Source organism: Zeus faber, assembly GCF_960531495.2.
Source record: "Zeus faber genome assembly, chromosome: 1".
Taxonomy (NCBI): Eukaryota; Metazoa; Chordata; class Actinopteri; order Zeiformes; family Zeidae; genus Zeus; species Zeus faber.
This window is the reverse complement of record NC_137193.1, coordinates 16,806,507-16,823,302: the sequence shown is the minus strand read 5'-3', so window position 1 is coordinate 16,823,302 and position 16,796 is coordinate 16,806,507. Positions and strand designations below refer to the sequence as shown.

The window sequence follows — 16,796 nt, the reverse complement described above, 5'->3', positions numbered from 1 at the left end:
CCTCTCCCCCAAGCAGTCAGGTGTGCGCCCTCGTTTCAGTTGGAGATAATAAACAGGAAAAATGGGGGATACCTCCAGTCCTTGTTCTCCATCGGGTCCCGCATCCCCCGAGGGTCCTTTGGGCCCCTGAAAGATAAGCAACCAGCCATACCTGAGCAAAACGTTTATCTTTATACTTTATACCGAAACGGCGGAGTGAAAGGCGGTTGCAGCTCCGTAACCTCAGGAAATGATCGTAATAAAAAAAGAATGTAATCAAATCTCCGGCAAAGGGAACTCGGCTGAAAAGTGTGAATAATGGGAGTTGCGCTGAGGATCAGCCAAAAAAAGTGAGATGGCGGGGATTGAACGCGTGAGCCTTCGCCCGTTGGCCCCCGCTGCCACGTCTTGGCTACATAAATAATTGTCTCTGATTGTTTGAGACTTTTTGAATCTTCCCCTGAGGGGTTGACAATTCTCCAGGAAAACTGAGAACTCGCCGGGTAAACCGCAAGGACACACTCACTTTAATTTGCGCGCGTGTGCATGTGTGTGTGTTTGTGTGTGTGTGTGTGTGTGTGTGTGTGTGTGTGTGTGTGTGTGTGTGATGAGGAGATGAGGAATTGACAAGGAAGGCCAAAAAAAGGGAAAATCAAATTGATAAAGAGGAAAAAGGAATGGACGAAAACACGAGCTGCTGCTTGTATCCGAGTCTGGAAAATTAGTCATTCCCTTCAATATCTCCCTTCACCCCCTCTACCTCCACTTCACCCCCAAAAAAAAACAAAAAAAAAAAAAACGTCTTCAAACACCGACTGATTTACAGCCGAGGCAGAGTGAAGGCGGCGCGGCGGAGCCGTTCAGACTGTGCTTCCACACCCCAACAGCATCATCCGTAAAACCTCATTGGACTTGAGGTGGGGGCACTTACTGGTTCACCTTGGGGTCCCCCCTCCCCTCCGCCGCCTGGCACCCCCGGCTTCCCCTGCAGAAGAAGAGCCAAAAAAAGAGACATTTGGCGTCGGGACATTTTGTTTGCTAGAGGGGCGATCTGAAAGACAGAAAATACAATACACCGGAGAAAAAACAACGTTGTTTGCTCTTGACCCGGTTTCAACCTTGAAGACATCATGAAGCTGGCATGTGCCCCACGGTGCCCATGTTGCCCCACGGTGCCCTTTTTATCAGCCGTGGGGTGGTAGCGGTACCGAGGTACCGGACTGCACTCCACTGCTCCGTCTCCTTATGGAACGAGACAACACCGCGCGTAAGGGGAACACTGCCCAGAGCGGCAAAACGTCTAAAACCGGAGCTGGGGGTTCCATGTGGCTTTTCTTTCTTCTTTTTTTAAATTTTTGAAGCACCCGCCCCTCTTCACGTCGTTGCACGTCCCTGCCATAAAGTGTGATGACAACAGTACAGTGTGTGGACTCCAGTCTCTGCAAAATTGTTAATTGACTTTCACGTGACGTTAAATGCTTCTTATTTGTGGTCCGAGTATTGTGTTGGTAGGGCTTGAATGATGATTCCTACTTTGAGGAGGGAGTGGAGTCAGGCTTTTTACATGCTTTTAATAAGAGCTGCGGCTGGCATCGGAAGCACGAGTCAACGCTACAACATCATGATATAACCAAATGTCAAGTGCAAAACCACAGGGAAAGTTGAAGCAAAGATGGCCCAACGAAAGAAGCAAAATAGAAGCAAAAATAGAGAGACTACGTGGCGCCTTTCAGGCAGTAGGAAGCCCTAAATGATTACTTGGTGAGCAGAATCCGTGCCGACCTGTAATGAGCAGAAAAAGCCAACGGGGATCCGATTGGTATACGAGAGAATGAGATCATTTTGTTCCTCAATTAATAAAATACTTTCAGCAGCGGTAGCTTTCAGATGCAGAGGCATGAGAGAGGGAGAGAGAGAGAGAGAGATAGAGATAGAGGGAGAGGGAAACTTTCCCAAACCAGTCACAAGATGGCGCTGCCATTCAGAGTTTGGTGCCTGTATACCCCTGCAAATAACGCCAGGAGAAAGTAAAGATGAATGGATTTTTATTTTATTTTTTTTAACCTGGTGAAAACGTGTGTATTTAAAACCGTATCGATATCGTAGGGAAGGGATGTTTAAAAGCAGAGGCGCCAGGTGAAAGCCTGCTTGGCGGGGGCCGGAACAGCTCTCGTCTTTGAACTCGGCGTCAAAACGGGAGCGCCACGGAGATGACAAGATGTATGAAACGCTTGTCCTGTGTACGGGCGAGTGGGAGCTGTACATCTATCTGTTTAAGAATGACAACATGTTTATGGGTGTCTGTGTGTGTGTGTGTGTGTGTGTGTGTGTGTGTGTGTGTGTGTGTGCTGTTGTTTACAACTTGCTTAGATGTATTGCGTTAAGGCTCCAAACAGTTTTGGAAAAAAACAAAAAGGAATCGTAGCTCATTAATCAACGGATTGTCAGATGAGCCAAACGAGCGGGAAAGCTTCCAACGGCCGTCCAGCAAACACGCAGGCCCGCATTTATATTCCATAATAGCCACCGGTTTATTACGGATGGAAACTAGGGGTGGCGAGAGCCACTGTTTGGCTTTTAGACGCGGTGCATAAATCTGCTCTTAAAAGTTGCTTTCGATACATTTTCGTTGGCCCCTTGCTCGGCCATCTGTCAACCAGCGGTTATTCTACCCCGTTGGAGTGCACGTCAACACGGGCGTTCATCATCTACTTATGACAAAAGCAGAGCAAAGAGCTATTCTGGGAAAAAAAAGAAAAAAGAAAAAAAGAAAACAAACCGCAACAGGATTCAGTGTTTATGGGTCAGGGTCTCAAAACAAGAGGGGCTCACAGAGAGTATCCATTTGATTCTTATTCATATTCATGACTTATCTTTAAATAGAAGTTTGTCTCATCTAAAAATAGACATATAAACAACCAAATATACAAAAGATAAATAAAAAATGTAATTGGTATGTTAATGTCGTAGATGCCCGCTAAACAGTTATAAAAACACAGCCTGCTTTTTGATGATAATATCCATGAATAGGAGCTGCAATGTGAGTGCTAATGCAGAAACAGTAACAATATTCTTATCCACCTATATTCAAAATAGAAGGACATTAAACAATGTCACCCTTTTAGGTGAATCGCCTCAGAGCCCTGTCTAACAAGTAGGTACCATTACAGGTAAGAAGATGACGATGGGAAACTCTAGATACAAGTCTTGACATCAAATCGTGCTGTTTACTGTCATCGCCATAGTGATGCTTATTTTTCCCACTTGCGTCACGTTTCGAAGCCGGATAACCGAAGCCTTGATGGAGGTGATAGAGCGGAAATACACAGCACATGAAGGAGCTGAACACGTATTACTCACAGGTTTCCCTGGGGGGCCTCTCTCTCCTGGACTACCAGCCTTGCCCTGGAAAGGAAGAATATAATGACACACTAGAAGCAGTATATAGAACCTCTCCAGTCTCTACCATGGTGATGCTTTAACAGTAACAACATCCTCAGGTGAGGTCATGCATCCTGATCAACTTCCATCACACGACCCTGCATGTAACTGCCGCCGCATTCTAAACGTCTTACATTTGAAGTGAGTGGCGTCTTGTAGAAGGGGCATTAGATGTTTGTTGTAGAGATCATTTTTGTTGTTTATTGTTTGTTTTTAGGTTTGTTTTTATTGTTCATTTTCAATTTGGAGGTTCATGCCTTTTTTTTATTTTAGGTATATTAGGTATATATATATTAGGTATATCCCCATTTTTTTTCTATTTGTACTTTTGGAAATTAATTACAATCTATCGATCTATCTATCTATCTATCTATCTATCTATCTATCTATCTATCTATCTATCTATCTATCTATCTATCTATCTATCTATCTATCTATCTATCTATCTATCTATCATCCATCTATCCATCTGTCTGTCTATCCGTCTCTCTATCTATCTATCGTCCATCCATCCGTCAAATTTTTTTTTTAATTTTTATTTTAGGTCGATTGCAGGTTACCATTTTTTTCTATTTGTATTTTTGTTACTTTATTATGATCTATCTATCTTTCTATCCATCTATCCATCGATCCATCTATCTACAGTATCTGTCCGTCCTTTCCTTCCTGTCCAGAGACTGCTCAACCTCCGACAGGGTCCGCAAAGCGTTGCTGACATCTCAGTAGATTTCCAGGTTCTGGCGGCGGAGACCAGGTGGAACGAGGAGTCCCTTTGTGGCGTATTTTTGCAGGGTTTGAATGAAACCTCAAGGATGAATGACCACTGCGGGATGCATTAACCTCTCTGGACACTCTGATCTCTCTTTCCATCCAGCTGGACCATACGGGTGAGACACAGCGACAAGAACTACAACTCCTGCTCCACCTCCAGCGCTCATGCTCCATCCACAACTCTCGTGAGAGTCACCCCCGGTACTCAGACCGTTTCAGCTCTCCTCGTACCTTGCCTATATTCAGTCCGCCAAACGACTGAACTCTCGTCAAGCCGGTTGGGCCCAGTATTTTGGACGATTTTTCCACATATCTCCCGGGGTCAAAGAACTTCAAGCCTGATGCCCTCTCCTACCAGTTTGACGTCGGTGAGGATCCACCTATTCCCGACACCATTCCCGTTCTGGGGGCCCTTTCTTGTGAGATCGAGTCGGTTGTGCTGGATGTTCAGAGGGCCCAACCCGACCCTGGAAATGGGCCTCCCAACTGCCTGTTTGTCCGGACTCCCCTCATTCCCTGTTCATCCAATGGGGGCACAACTCAAGGTTTTCATGTCACCCCATTGTGGGACTGACCCTCTACCCTTCTAATACGAAGCTTCTGGTGGCCCTCTATGGCTGGCTCGGGGGCCTCGCACCTGCATGCTTCCTCCATCCCTTACCCACTCCCAGCCGCCCCTGGTCACACATTGCCCTGTGTTGCCCCGCTCTGAGGGCAACACAGTCATCTTAAAGGTGATCAATCGCTTCTCTAAGGCAGCCCACTTCGTCACCTTGGCCAAACTTCCTTCCGCCGGGAGACCACCGACCTCATGGTCCACCATGTCTTCCGCCTGCATTGCCTTCCGGTAGATATCGTCTCCAACGTATCCATTTGCCAGGTCTGGAAGGCATTCTGTCGGGCCTTGGGAGCCACGTTCAGCTTCTCATCCAGCTTTCAACCGCAGACCAACGGGCAGTCGGAACACACAAACAAGGACCTCAAGGCGGCTCTCCGTTGTGTTGTCTCCTCCAACCCCTCCTCTTGGAATTACCAGTATGCTTGGGTAGAGTACGCGCACAACTCCCACTCATCCTCTGCTACTGGTCTCTCTGTCTTCGATTCCTCCCTAGGTTACCAGCCCCTGTTGAAGTTTCATATCGCAAGGTTTGGAGGGACACCCAGGCCGCCCTGCTTCGGACTGCCCAGCGGAACCAGCGCCTTGCAGACTGCCGTCGGGTCCTGGCCCCCAACTACACACCTGGTCAACAGGACTGGCTCCCGTCACGAGACATCCCTTTGAAATCCACATGCAAGAATATGTCTCCCCGTTTCCTTGGCCCTTTTGAAATAACCCACATAATTAACCCCACCACAGTCCAGCTCTGTCTCCCATGCACTATGTGCATCCATGTCTCTCAGGTCAAACCCGTCTCCATAAGCATCTGCCTTTCGACCATTCCCACGTCACCCGCCCAGATAACTGAGGACCACCTCGCCTACACCATCAGCCGGCTCCTAGACGTTCACGGCCTGCGGCCTCTAGTACCTGGTGAACTGGGAGGGCTATGGAGCTGGGTGCCGCAGCGCTAAATCTTGGACCCTTCCCTTGTCCGGGAGTTCCACTTGGCCCACCTGGGAAGACCTTGTGTGTTGACTGGGGGGGTGTTCTCACAGCCCCAGCCATGCCTTTCTGCCTCCTGGGTCTCCTTATGCGTCTCTCCTTCCTTTCCCTCTTCAATCTAGTATATCCATGTCTATACCTGACAGTGCAACATGGGCATGGCTCTTGGTTCCAGGCCTGGCTGGCACAGCTGCTCCTCGTCACACTCATCACCACTCTCTATACGAACCCCGGCTCCTCCGCCAGACCTCATACGTGACTGTGATTGTACCATCACCTAGTGTGGTATTCTCCAGACTGCGCGCCTTTGGATTGTCATGTATTTGTTGCGCCTTGCCTTGTCTGACCCTGTCCGCCCCTTGTCTCCAGAAAACCTCCCACATGCCTGCCTGCCTACGCCTCACCACCAGCCTGTCCACACTCTGAGCCCTGTGCTTTCAGCCAGCCCGTCTGGACCCCTAACAACCCACCTGCCCTTTATTCCATTCCCACATCATCTTGTTCCCCCCCTTGTAAAAAAACCTTCTATACTTTCCCCGTGGTGTGTGCTGTGTCTGGGTCCTATCCGCCTCGTCCATGACAGTCTGTCCGTCCGTCTGTCTTTTTATCGCTCCACCCATCCATTTATCTATCTGAAACACTTGTATCTATGTTGGGTCAAGACTCTGGGTATTATGGTGACCTGTTCCAATGTTTTCAGCTATAAACAAAATATTAAAATTTTTTGACTTTCTGAAATTGTCTTTAAACAAGGGAGAACTTAACTTTTTGAACATGTATAGTGAAGGCATGCATATAGTATTATTGATCAATATAAAGAAGGGGTCCATGAAGTTTCAATAAAACCTAAGTCTGCAGTGCTGCCAAGCCCCTCGGCTCTAGGTTATTACTCACAACTGCACTCAAACTAAATGGTTATTAAAGCACTACCTGAAATAGCATGACCGAAAACTGGTGATTTTCCCCAGCTGGAGCACACAAACAAGCCACCAGCACATCCACATTGCCCTGCAATACAATTGGTTCACCCCCTGGGTTAGCCTGCCAATCCTGTACAATCCCAAAGCCAATTTGTGCCAATAAAACTCTTGAAAAGTAGAAGCTGGGTTTCATTTTGCTCCCCCATTAACGAGCCGCGGGTCAGTTTCGGTTTACCTCCAGAGTGGCTTTACTGACTTAGCTCGGGTTTCGTTTGGGACTTAACTCCCAGCACAGGGCCCCCGGAGAGGACGCTGCAAACTACAAATGAAGGAGAATGTCATTTAAAAAAAGGCCCACCAAGCTCTCTACCGCACTCTCAGAGCCTTGTAAAAGCCCTGTTTACAGCAGCCACGGGCTAACTGTAGCCGCTGGGATGGTGCTAGGTAATGTCTCATCCCGAGGAAGAGGTGCTCGCATGTAGCCGCGGGAGTGTGATTCACTGTTAGGTAAGAAGAATAATAAGACGCCAGCTCTTGCTAATGAAAATGATTTGTCGACGCTTCAGATAAATAAATGTCCTTTCATCCAACGGCGGCCCGAAGCGACCACACAAAAAGATAACATATACTTTTCATTGCCATGAGCTCCTCAGCAGGCAATGTTCTTACATGTAACGCTGCGGTTTGATATCTTCCTCCTTACAGTTTACTACTTGATGCACTACCTACACAAAGGCCATAAAAACAGGCGATCATTTAAGACGACTCACTATGAATCCCGGTTCTCCTTTTTTTCCCAGGTCCCCCCTTTCACCCTGCAAAGACATAGAGGAAAGACGTTAGAGGGGTTAGCAGCGGTGGGAGGCAGTGAAATGGAGTATACAAGAAGAGAATAGAAAATAAAACCATTGCATGGCGTGCGGTTTGATTGTACGTTGAATAAAATTTGTTGTCGAGGTGGGGTAATGATAAGATAACTGTCATGGTTTGATTGTTGAGACTGATGACTTATGGACGCCATGACGGATTGATGCCTGGGCCAGAGACACAGTAGCACAAATAACACCAAGCAACAAAAGTGTGTCATTACCAACAAATGAAAAAAAGAAAGAAAGAGAAAAGAAAACAACGTAAGAAATGACTGAAAACCAACCTTGGTGCCCTCAGGTCCTGGATCTCCAAGTGGGCCATCTGGACCCCGGGGCCCCTAGGAGAGAGGAAAGAACGGAGAGGTTTAAAGTCACGATGTAACAAACACACATTGACACACAACGTACACATGTACATGCGAGCCACGTGATTTATGCGGGATATGGGTGGCGACAAAAATCTCACAAAAGTGACAAGGTGTGTCAAAGACTGATGAGGGGAGAACAAACGAGATCAAACGTTTATTTGGTCGCAATTAACGCCCACAAGCTGAATAAGACCCTTTTGCTAACACAACCAGCAGGATAATCAGCTTGTATTCTTTGTCCTACTGGGGGAGGAGGAGGATGCGGGGGGCGGGGTGGGGTGAAGGTGGCCACAGGCTGGCACCACTTATTAACATTCCAGGGTGGCTCCTCCCTTGGAGCTCTACCACACACACAGGTTGACAGATAAGGCTCTGCGAGGAGAAAGCCCTTTTAATCTCCTTCCTTTTCTCTGCGCCTATATGTCTGTTCTCTCCTGACATCTCTTGTACCTTGGATGAACTCCGTCCGCCGCGCTACTACACCGAGGGACTAGCCACCTTCCCGAATCACTCAGTGCCGCATATTTCTGGTTATAACTTTGCATGGGGTGACAAGCGACTCAATCCACCAACCACAGGACTGTCTCAGCAAACGTAATGAACAAAAGCTTCTCAATGAAGAATATTGTTCATGGCGAGGCTGGGGGAACACCATTCTCAAGCGATAGTGACACGTGCGTGTGTTTTACCATATGATTGATAATCAAATATCTCTTGACATGACATGCGAGATGGCGAATCACAGACGCCGAAGCAGGACCCCTGAAAGTGATCTCATTTGTATTTTCCCCGCAGTGGCGCTGGCCATAGACATGCACCGCAATTGGCCTTTCCGGAACTATGGCAGGTGTGTGTCAACTGGGGCAGGTGTGGGCCATATGCTCTATCTACGAGGCATGATGCCTTTGATAGCCTGTGAGGTGAAGAGATAAGAGAGGAAGATAGGGGTTAGGGTAACAAGCACTCCTGGTTTGCCCTTGGGATCGGAGCAGTGGAGTGGTTTCCCTGTAAGAGAGCTTCACGTTGGTCTGGGATGTGTTCATCTCCTATGGACGCATGTCTGCGCTAAGCATATATGTACATATGTTCATGCCCCACAGCTAGCGACTAAAAGTATTACAGCCGATGTAGCCTGCTATTTACTACCGAGTGGAAGGTATTTAGATTTTCGCCGGTCCATATTGGGGTACAGACCATGATGGATCGCAGATGTTTACAGTCTTACTGTTGAATAGTAGAGATACGATTAGCGTACCTCAGCAAAACAGGAAAACACAACCACAAACTGCCACATGTATAGATTACAGAGAACAACTGACTGGCAGTGGCATGTTAAGTACTGCCATGTGTTTGGTTAGTGTACTGTGTTGAGACTTTAACCCAGCCGTGTTTTAGTTAGCCTAAACAAACTGCGAGTGGACAGGAGCGGGAGACAGGGGTCAACGGTGATCTGAGGGACAATAGAGATTGCCAATTGACATTGCTCTTTTGAGCTTTCCATTGGTCATCAAAACTACAACAACAACTCTCTCCAAACTCATAAACAATACGTGCAAAGTACTCTACTGGAGAGGGTCTCCATCCTCAGGGAACATGCCAATGTTGGCATAAAGTACTGTGCAGCCTTGGATGCTTTGTCAAAGGTCCTGTCTTTTTACATCAAAAGTGTTATGCCATTGAACCCTTTCCTTGGGAGGATACAGTCTATATGTGATCGATCAATATGATATCCCAACCCTCTAACTCAGTTAAAAACTAAACTGAAATTCTATCTTTAAATCTTGTACAATAAATAATCAATAAACACAAATTCACAAATGAGATGTGTTTATTGATTATTTATTGTACGTACTCTGGGGAAATGTCGATGTTCAGGTGCTGTCGTTTACACGATAGAGGACGCGGTTACGTGGCACTAGCACCTCTCTCCTAGTTTCCAAGCGTCATCTTCCTGTCTGCCACACGGTGTCCCACCACCTCGACAATAAGAGGAGTCCTGCGATTTCCGATCCCCTTTTGGACCCGTGGGGGCCATGAAACAGACGTACGAGGACCTATAAAAGATCACGAGCCCGAGCAAAAGAGCAAACACATGTGCTGTAATTGCTTTGACCTTTGCTCTGTGAGATTGGAGTGGTGATACAAAGCAGAGGAGGGGCGAGGGTCTAAGGAGTTCTGGGGTTACGTGGTCACCCAGGGTGAGCACGCTGCAGTCCGTCTGCACTCACAGGCTCAATGCAACCGGGCCCGGTAGAACAGACAGCCTGAACAACTGGGAATACAGCACTTACCCTTCTGCCCTTTGGCCCACCAATCCCTGGACCGCCCCTCTGTCCCTGTAGACCCTGGGAAACAAAAACATAAGAAGAAAACAAGAGAGAGAGAGAGAGAGAGAGAGAGAGAGAGACATCAGATCGGAGAGAGACCTTGGATCTTGGAGAGAGACAAAGTCCATTTCCAAGCCCAGTCCTTTCTTTCGACAGGCGTGTGAAGCGTGGCACGGCAAAACGTCTTCAGTGATTTACTTGGCCTAGTGTTTAAAATACGGTGAAAGTGTTTACAACTTCAGAATGAAAAAAGAATCATCCCTCCACACATCTCATCAGAGATTATTCAAATCAACAAAGAGGATAACATACATGTGTTCAGAGATGCCACATAACAATTGGGTAGTTGCGAAACGCTGTTTACACCAGAATGGGACTGTGATTGTGGGAAACGGACGAAGGAATACATAAAATCCTCCCTTTGAAATTTAAGTGCTTACAGAAGTAAAAAAACCCGAGGGCATTTGATTTAAGCACCACCCTTAATCTCGCAATTAAAGTGTTTATGATATAGCCGGCCAAGGCAATGAAAGGAAAAACTAGCATTGATGTATCCGATTCACTCAGTCGATGAAGTGCCTACGTTTATGTGGCTCCGTCCCAAAAATAGACGGTACCAAAAAAAAAAAAGCAGAAAAATCGCCAACCCCCTCCCACCTGACCCCATGGGAAAAAGTCATTAAGTGGCAGACCGGAGGTTCAGAAGTGCATTTTTAAGACTCAAAATCGACTTTCGTACAGATGGTTTAAGGTACTTACAGGTGCTCCTTGTATGCCGATGTCCCCGGGACCTCCTGGCAGGCCTGGATAGCCCTTGTAGTGGAAAAATGGAGGGAAGTCAGTACATGACCTGTTCCACTTACCTAACCTGCAGCTATGATTTCATTTCGGTAGACTTTGGATTCCCTTGATAAAATAAAGTGGGACGTATTGCTTCACACAAACCATTAGAACTCCTAACTGTTGCTGCACGCAGAAATGGGCCTAACAAGCGTGGGTACATTGATCCAGTCAGCCAACCTTTTAGCTGCTGAGCCAGCTAACCAGCAAGTCTTAAAGCTAGCTAGGGCAGGGTTGAAAGCGAGGGCCAAAGCCACAAGGCTGGAGCTTTTCCAGGGCTCTGGGCCAGTGAGGGCCGCATGCCAGCTTCCCTCTTCCAAGACCCACACAGCAAGCCCTGTCCCCTGCAGCCGCATCAGCACAATCCAGAACATCTCAGCAAGGGGCTTCGCAAGGGTTTTCATCAGTCTTGATGAAACACCCCCCCCCCCCTCATAAGGGGGGGGGGCTTCCTGGGGCCCAGCCGCTAGGGGGGCCCATGGAGCCCCAATCTGTCGGTGGGCCCACTGCTGTCTACGGTCTACTGCTATGATCATACTGGCAGGCTGGTAGTTCTTTCAAGTAAATGTCACTGGAAATTCACCGTCCATCCTCTATAAATATGTCAGACAGCTAACCAGCCCACTTGCTAATTCTGACCGGAATTTCTAAGCTTCAATCAAAGCCTTTTATCAATCTGGAACTATTGAAGCCAGGTGTGATTCTGGCTTACATTCCATTCTACGTGCGGTTGTCTAGCTTAGTTGGCCATAACTTTGCTGAGCTGTAGGCTTTGTTGTTTTCTGATTTAGTCTTTTGTTTGGAGTAGCTATTGAAGAATCAAGAAGCAGAGGCGTAACGTGATGAGCAGCACTACTTACCCTTGGCCCCTTCTCCCCAGGAGGACCCAACGGACCTGCGGGGCCTCGATCACCCTGGGAAACAGAGCAAGGGGGTGCATCATTAAACCGTGACCCGAAACCTTGACACATCAAACCCAAACACAACTGCGCCAAGAGTCGTCTTTAAAAAAAAAAAACAAACCCCGTCGTGAAACAGGAGAGCGGCTCCTGGAGCGCAGCAGGTACGAGTGACAGCTGGTTGCGGGTTGGAGTTTCAATTGTAAACAGGTACTCGCGCATGACAGTTAGGGCGCGATGCGCTGTGCGCCTTCAACGGCAAAGGTTATGTAAGGCGAGACCTACGGCCCGCCCAGGTCTCCTCGCTAACCCTTCCCTCCCTCTGGCGTCTGCTGACGTTGTAGTCCGCCCACCCCCCGTTGACGATGCACCGTTCATGACTGTACAAGCACCCTCTCCTGCACTCCGCAGCACGTCTATCAAGCAGCGAGCAGAATACTTTTGAGGCTTCGTATTGGAAACAGCGGCCCTAAATCAGAGAGTGCCACTGGATTAAATGTATATAATGTGAAAGGAATTTGTGGGCTGCCAGGGTACGGCTGGCGATGACAGACTGAACCTGGAGGAGGATCTGTCCTACAAGGAAGTTTGTGTGTGTGTGTGTGTGTGTGTGTGTGTGTGTGTGGGGGGGTGCAGGAGCTCTGTTAGACCGTCAGACGGCTTCCTGTGGGGCGGACATGTCCTGACACACCGCTCGCTTCTGGTAAGGAAGGGAGAGGGAAGAGGGGCGTGAGATGTAGCAGGGGTCTTAAAATACACCCTCACCAAAAAAAAAAAAAAAAAGTTTGGGGGGAGGTCCCTGCGGAGCCACCTGTGAATAATCAAGATCAGCGCTGCTGGTAAAAAAAAATAATGTTAACTCATTTGGTATTCCTGGTTGGGGTGGCGTTGGGGCAGGCCTTGAAGTTTTTCCAGCACACATCATGAGCGGTTAAATGGACTTAAATGGACTATTCATACAAGGTGGCCCTTCATCTTGGTTATGGTAGTGGCCAATTTGCTCAAATGTGATCATAGCAGAGCAGACAACCAAATTGCCATTTTCTGCTCTATTTATACCCAAATTGCCCCTTTCGGAGGAGGGGGCAGAAGGGAGAGGCGATGGTAATGGCCACGTGGGTCTGACAGTATTGTTATTGATGTGGACGTGAGAGTGTTGAGTGTTTGTCTAAGCGTGTGTGCCGGGCCCTGTGGGGCTTCCAGCTATGGCTGTTTAACACAGGCCTAATTACAGGGGTCTGTGGTTGACGGGCCCCCGGCTGATGATGACTGACAGTCTAATGGGAGGGAAAGGGCGGCCATCCTTACCTTTTCACCAGGAACTCCCACCACCCCAGCAATGCCAATCAGGCCCACTGGACCCTGCAGGAGATGAGAGGAGCAGAGAAGAGTGGAGAGAAGGGGATGGGAGGAGATGACAGGAGAGGAGGGGGCGGGACAGTTGAAGAACAAAAATAAGAGGTACAGGCAAAGGAGGAAATGAAAAGAGGGGAGGGAGCAGGCGAGGGAAGAGTGGAGAGAATACAGAGTGGGAGTATTTTGGTCAATATACACGCGTCAGGGGAAAGTATGTCAATGTGAGAAGACATGATCTCCACTTCTTTAAGGGTTTGCTCTCCAACTTGTTTTGACACCTGGAATGCAAGCGGTCGTGGATTCAGATGTAATGTTGACTTGAGCAGAAGGAGGGGCTGTTGGCTAAGCCTGAATTGACCTCCAAGCCGCTCCTTTAATCTCGCATTGTTTATTCAATTTCAATTCAGCCTTTCAATTCACATTCTATGTTTCATGGAAGAAACTTGATTGTGTCATAATTAACATACATATATTCAACAATAGCTGACTTTTAGTTCATTACCTGCAAATTAGATACTCAGTGATACTTCCATTGCATTTATTTCTGCCTGAATATACTCAATTTATAGTGCTGTATACTCCTGTGTACTCCAACTTGTAGAGAAGACCCCGAGGTGAGAACTCCCCAAATCAACTCTCCATTATTCTGGCTTTCTTTCTAAACCAAAAGGCAATACAGCACATTGGTCTGCATTCTCTGCAACCTTTATCATTGGATAGGATTTGTACATTCTATTTGAGTCTATCTATAATTAGTGATACTAGGCTTTTGTAACATTTTAAACGACCAGGAAGACTTCTGCATTATACATACTCACCGGAGTTGGTGAGATGGAAATAAGAATATTTCTTTCTTACCAAGTACTGTATCGCTGCTTCAAATACCATGAAGGATCTTAGAGAGCAAGCTGAAACACTAAAGGGGCTGTAATATTTTCAATTCCTTTCAAATCGTACTTTCCTTAAGTCGCCAATACAGACTATAACAGAACTTTATTTTCCTGTCAACATCAGCAAAACATCCTAAATAATCGGGGCCTTGTTAATTACAGTAGCACAACTTTGTCGATGGATGGCTCCCCAGCCATCTAAAACGAGCAAACCGCAGTACTGAACATACAGTACCGCCGATACACAAGTGCTTGCGGAGAGAGTGCGGGCTAATGTCAATATGAGAAATATCAGAGGGGCTTAACCGCTTCCAGATCAGACGTCTGGGAGAAGGGGCTGTGGTTTGGCCCAGCGCCAGCCTCTACACAGGGGAGTCTGTAGCTCCAGAGCCATGCTAAGACATATGGGTGGCCGGGTAAACATCCCATCCAAAGCAGGACCAAACCACACTTTTCAGCACCCCATTACCGAGGTAGTTGGAAAATGCACAGAATTGGTGTGCAAAAAGCTGTTCAAAGACTTACAAGATAGATGGCGTAGATGAGAGAGAAGCCAGTAATGAGCCAGGTTCTCGTCCAGAAACCTAAACCCCACGGTGTAAGTACTTTGTATGCGTGCTAGCACGCCAAACCACCAGGGTGTCTCAAGTGCATTACATTGCTATGTGTCATTTTTAATAATTCCTTATGAGAAGCAAAGCCGGGAGTGTGGATTGGACCGCTCAGACTGCGGTTCCTGTTCTGGCACGACGCAGAAGCCAGGGTGGTCAAGCTGCAACCTTCTCCGCACACTGCAGACGTCTGGTGCATGCGGGGGCAAATTGGCATCAGCTTTGCATTCCCTTCTCCTAGCGCTACACTGCTCAGAAAGTTTGTGTCAATGTAATGCGTAACATTCTCAAGATTATTACTCCTGATCTGTTACATGCCAGGTTCAGGAGCCAGGCTACTTCTGCTGGTTTGACTCCATCTGATTCCTCGGCTCAAGGTTCTCTAAATGGCCCACACATCAGCTTCAGGCTTCTTTTCCCATCCTGCTTGGAGCAAGCGAGCAGCTGAGATGTGGATTAGGTGTAGAGCGTTTTAGGGAGAGGACGCGGCCTGCAGGCATGGTAACACTGTCTCCACGTCTTCCTCAAATCCCTTAATTGGGGCATAAAGGGGGAGAGCACAGTATCCTGAATCCTCACATGGTAGGAAGTGGGTTCAAGGGGTTTTCACAGATGACAGGGCCTCCTAAGCCATGGGAGCTTTTAGTGAACCAAGGGTGATCTGGGATTTTTTTTTTTTTTTTCTTTTTAGGAACATGTCATGGCCCGGCTTATTAAACAGCTGCAGGCTGATAAAACCATTAACCCCTGTGGTTAAGAGAAGGTAGGATGGGCGCATCCTGAGCTTGATGTGGCTGAGAGGATCCCTCACACAGACAGAACACAGGAACACCATACTCTGTATGCCATACATGTGCGCATTGAGATCAGATTCAGAGCACATACAATTTGGGATTGAACTTTCAAACTACACCTGTTATTGCCTTCAGCAAATTGTGGCCCCTTTATTATTATTATTATTATTATTATTATTATTATATTGTTTCTGCCTTGAAATCACTCAAAATTGAAAACACTCCACAGTACATCCAATTTGAAAAAAAAGAAAAGTTTGCCTCCTATGAAAAAAATATGGACGTGGACTTGGCACAGCCGGCGATGGCCTCCTTTTTGCAATGACCCTGAGTTAACCTGCATTTGTCAACAACAGTCCCCTCAGAGCTCTACACATCTACTTTATTTGGAAAGTGATGTAATGGCATTCATTAGGGTTCCCCATATGTTTCAAATGACTTTTTCTTACAGATGAGTAGGCAGAGTCAAAGTGCTCTCTCGTCTGTAAGTGCATAATCCCCTTCATATGTGCACGGCTATACAACACGGCCCAACAAGGCCTGCTTGGTGGCCTCCACTATGCGCAGAATGCAAATATTAACATTAAGAGGCCCTCCAGGCGGACGGAATGTACTTTGCTTGGATGTTTTGTCCAATATGTGTGTGTGTGTATGGATTTAACAAGGGAAAAACTTTTGTGTCCCAGCATTTGTGTAGGTTTAACAAAAAATAAAAATAAATGGTGGTCTAGAAAGCAGAGTCAGCCTTCTGAAACTTGCATTAAATTGGTTCATTAAAAAAGGCTCAGAGAGCAGATGTTTTCCGCTTTTGTGGTACGGTCCATCAGAGGCTAAGGACCGATAATGGTACGATTAATGAGTTTGGATAAACATCTTTTTCATCTAGGTTTTACAATATAAACGAACTACTGAGTCATGTCGGTGTGAAAACACTATCCTGGCGGCGTGGCCTGCATTGTGGGATTTAAATTTGACGTATTAAAACAGACAGGCAGTACACAAGCAAACCACAAGTACACTCCTGCAACTGCAAAGCCATGGCTACATTGCGAGGTGTGTGGGGTCTCATTCTCTAAGTGAGTGATTCTCAACCTTCAAACTTGAGCTCACGGGCCCTATTCGATAAGA

General features: G+C 47.1%; 1 protein-coding gene across 1 annotated transcript in view; it reads right to left on the bottom strand.

The window, feature by feature from the left end:
• The window catches only part of col24a1 (collagen type XXIV alpha 1 chain), a gene marked incomplete at its 5' end in the record, with an annotated part of 106,599 nt that overhangs the window by 27,828 nt on the left and 61,975 nt on the right, over positions 1 to 16,796 (bottom strand). The window contains 9 exons of the mRNA XM_080010460.1: positions 73 to 126; positions 911 to 964; positions 3,340 to 3,384; positions 7,485 to 7,529; positions 7,868 to 7,921; positions 10,243 to 10,296; positions 11,038 to 11,091; positions 11,979 to 12,032; positions 13,326 to 13,379. Of these exons, the coding sequence (XP_079866586.1) occupies positions 73 to 126; positions 911 to 964; positions 3,340 to 3,384; positions 7,485 to 7,529; positions 7,868 to 7,921; positions 10,243 to 10,296; positions 11,038 to 11,091; positions 11,979 to 12,032; positions 13,326 to 13,379 (468 nt within the window). The remainder of the gene's footprint in view (positions 1 to 72; positions 127 to 910; positions 965 to 3,339; positions 3,385 to 7,484; positions 7,530 to 7,867; positions 7,922 to 10,242; positions 10,297 to 11,037; positions 11,092 to 11,978; positions 12,033 to 13,325; positions 13,380 to 16,796) is intronic.